General features: G+C 39.1%; 1 protein-coding gene across 1 annotated transcript; it reads right to left on the bottom strand.

The window, feature by feature from the left end:
* Positions 1-109: 109 nt before the first annotated feature.
* LOC105189335 (aldose 1-epimerase) lies at positions 110-2,356 on the bottom strand. Its single transcript, XM_019844260.2, has 7 exons — positions 2,253-2,356; positions 1,935-2,065; positions 1,615-1,813; positions 1,366-1,573; positions 732-973; positions 401-554; positions 110-322 (listed from the first exon to the last, which is right to left on the bottom strand). The coding sequence occupies exons 1-7, from the start codon at positions 2,354-2,356 to the stop codon at positions 125-127; spliced, it is 1,236 nt and encodes a 411-aa protein (XP_019699819.1). The 3' UTR covers positions 110-124.
* Between the last annotated feature and the right edge of the window lie 825 nt (positions 2,357-3,181).

Here is a 3,181-nt window from a genome sequence, read left to right as displayed (position 1 = left end):
TTTATTAGAAACGTGTTGGTCTTTCATTCTTTGTCTGTAAAAACTTTCAAAAAACTCAGCCCCTCACAAAGTATCTCGGGACGAAGATAACTCTTGAATAACGTAAAACGTAACCACTTTAGTTTTAAAAATTTTCATCCTCGAAAAGCACTCCAAACTTGTACGTCATATCGTGTATGTACACCTTGCCAGGATGCAAGACGCATGATGGGAAATGCTCGATATTAACAGCGTTGGGATAATTCTGAGGCGTCAATGCAAATCCGCCATGACGGTAATAAGGGAGACCTCCTTTGCCATAAATTGCCTCAGATTTTCTTATCTCGATTTCCGTCGTCTGTTTGATGATTTAGTATTCGAAACTAGATATTTTCTGCAAAGATTATTAACTCCAAAAAACCTTCAATTTCATATTCACCGTTAAGAAAGAATCAGCTTGTAAATTACAGATGTTGACGCGTTCGGGATCTGGCAACTCATTAGCCGTAGAAACTTGCAGACCAGGATGATTCGAGTAAACTTCCAGAAATCGTCCGGAAGCAGGATGTAAAATTCTTGCCAAATAACAATGAAATAACTCGGTTGATACTTTATATATCGGAGTAAGTAAATTTTGGATAAAAGGAAAAAAAAATATTCTCTTCATATTAAGACAAATGATATGCTACTTTCAATTAAACGTCGATATGCATGTGTAAGATTTGAAAGATCAAATAAACATCGAAGGTTACCGGGCGTGAAAACGATAACACCAGTAATTGGGGCTATTGATGCACAGATTATGGTTGTAACCGCCACCCGGTACTTTGAATAATCGACGTCGGTTCAACTGAGTTGGTAAACGCAACTCGTATACTGTACAGTCGACCGGAGATATGACGCCAGTCGGTAACTTGTTCTGCACATCCGTAAAAGTCCAATTGTCGGCGTTCACCGTGAGAACGTGTTTTCTCAATTCTTTCGGACCTGCACCCTACTGTCAAACTTACTCAAACAAAGTTGTCTTAGGGAAATGTTTCAAATATCATAACCAAGTATCTCGCATAACGATCTTTCAAAAAATATATCACGCATTTCCAAACCAAAAAGTGCAGTACTTTTCTTTCACAATGTTGAAATAAGAAATTCGGGTAACGCGCAAGATGCAATTATGACATACTTTTTAGTAATAATGTCAGTATCCAGATACTTGAGTATTTTGATATTATCCAGATATCCACGAATTGGCAACTACACAATGGCAGATACGTGTCATAAGTGCTTTTTATCTCAGTATTTGACTATTACGGATAATATCCGAATACCTACGCAGTATTCTGGACATTGGATACTCGTGTAAAACGAAACTTTACGTTCACGGCTTACATGTCCAGCGAGGTTGAACAAACAATAACTAGTGACATTAACGGGAGTGGACTTTGTGGCAGTGGCGCGAATGTTAATATGAAGTTGATTATCGTCCGTCCAGGTGTATTTAACCTGCGTTAACAGATCACCGGGGTATCCTTCCCTACTGTCTCGGCTTAAATGCGACATCACCTCGTCGAAGAATATGATGTAAAAGAAACAAGAACTTCAACAGAATTGTAATCAATTTTAAGGAATAAATTAGACCCTACCACTCGATTGTTAACAATCTGCGACTGCCAATTAACGTTGTCGAAGGCAACTACGCCGCCATTGAAATGGTCCTTTCCGGTCTCGTCGTTAATCGACAAAGGGTAGATCACGTTGTTAAGACTCATCAGACCGTCGGAAATGCGATTGGCCACACGGCCAATAATACTTCCCATATACCTGTCCTTCAAATATCCTAATTACGTTAACGATGATGATAAAGTGTCACTTAAAACACAAACGATAAATGTTAAACGTACGCATGTAAAAATTTATGTACGCCACGCACAAGACTACTTATTTAAATAAAAAATTACCCTCCATATCGTCGAATCCCAGAACAACGTCGACCAGTTTTCCATCCCGATTGGGGATTTTGATCGATTGAATACTGGCGCCCCAGGATATCAAACGGACAATCGCTTTGTGTTTATTCGTCAGTGTATATCTATCCAAAATAAGACATGTGTCACATGACACACATTTAGGTTAGAATATCCATTGAATATACTTGAATATAATAGTGAAAGATTTTCTCATATGCAATACAGAATGTTTTAACCAAATAATTATTAATGACGGCAAAAAAGTTGAATGATTCCCTCTGCATGAGGAACAGCAATTTTTTGTGATACCTTCTGACGATTTGACGTGGTTCATGAAATACGACGTTCCTTAGCCTTGACCTTGGCACAAAGCCGAAGCCATCCTCTGTGATTAAAATATTCCCGCAGGACATGACGCTTGAGGTTAAAATAAAAATTAAAACTCTAGAGACTGTACGCGTGTGTGTTTAAACTTTTCTTACACTTTCTAAATATACTTTCTATCTCGTATCGCTCACATCATGATTTTTTATCACCGGTAAGAAAACGAGATCTAATTGGAATTATCGCACAGAAATTTGGGAAACGGTTTCGAGGGAAACATCTAGCCTAACAAATTGATATATTGAAGTCGGCTGACTTCATCCGCTGTCAAACACTAATTTTCGATTCATATGGGATATAATCGAAAATACTGTTCATTATTATTCCGCCGTTTGATCTTCTTACTTTCGCATGTGCGTAAATTAATCGCATCGTTACACAATTCTTTTCGTAATGCAGTAATATTTTAAAATTGACGCCGAGATGAAAAATCAACGCTCTCGGAACATATTTGAGTTCCTAATCCATTAGACATTATTTATACATCCTATAACCAACATCCTACATTTTCGTTCGGTCGCCTCGACACCTGTGTAAAGATACCCAAGGAACATCCCTAAATCATATTTCGGCTTCTGCTTCGATACATTGTAAATATTCCCCTCCGCCGACAATCCATCCCACAATTTCGTTTTATCATCTAGACATGCGCCGGTGGTTTCACCGGCAAGAAAAATCGCAAGAAAAATCGCGAATTGCGGCATTGCGATTCGATTATCTCGAGGGACACGCTCGAGGGAGAGGCTCTCTCTCCTTTTATCGTCACGGTCCGCGCCGCGCTCGCGCGCGCGATTCGGAATCTCGACTTCGCTTCCGCCGAGCTTCAGAACAGTCGATGGGAATAATTACATTAA

Source organism: Harpegnathos saltator, unplaced genomic scaffold (assembly GCF_003227715.2).
Source record: "Harpegnathos saltator strain DR-91 unplaced genomic scaffold, Hsal_v8.6 scaffold403, whole genome shotgun sequence".
In the NCBI taxonomy this organism is placed as follows: domain Eukaryota; kingdom Metazoa; phylum Arthropoda; class Insecta; order Hymenoptera; family Formicidae; genus Harpegnathos; species Harpegnathos saltator.
This window is presented reverse-complemented; position numbering and strand designations above follow the sequence as displayed.

Coding starts and splice junctions, on each gene's coding strand:
- LOC105189335 (XM_019844260.2), bottom strand. CDS start 2,356: ATGTCCTGCGGGAATATTTTAATCACAGAGGATGGCTTCGGCTTTGTG. Junction 2,066..2,252: donor CCACGTCAAATCGTCAGAAG/GTATCACAAAAA, acceptor TATTTTGGATAG/ATATACACTGACGAATAAAC. Junction 1,574..1,614: donor GTTAACAATCGAGTGGTAGG/GTCTAATTTATT, acceptor ATTCTGTTGAAG/TTCTTGTTTCTTTTACATCA.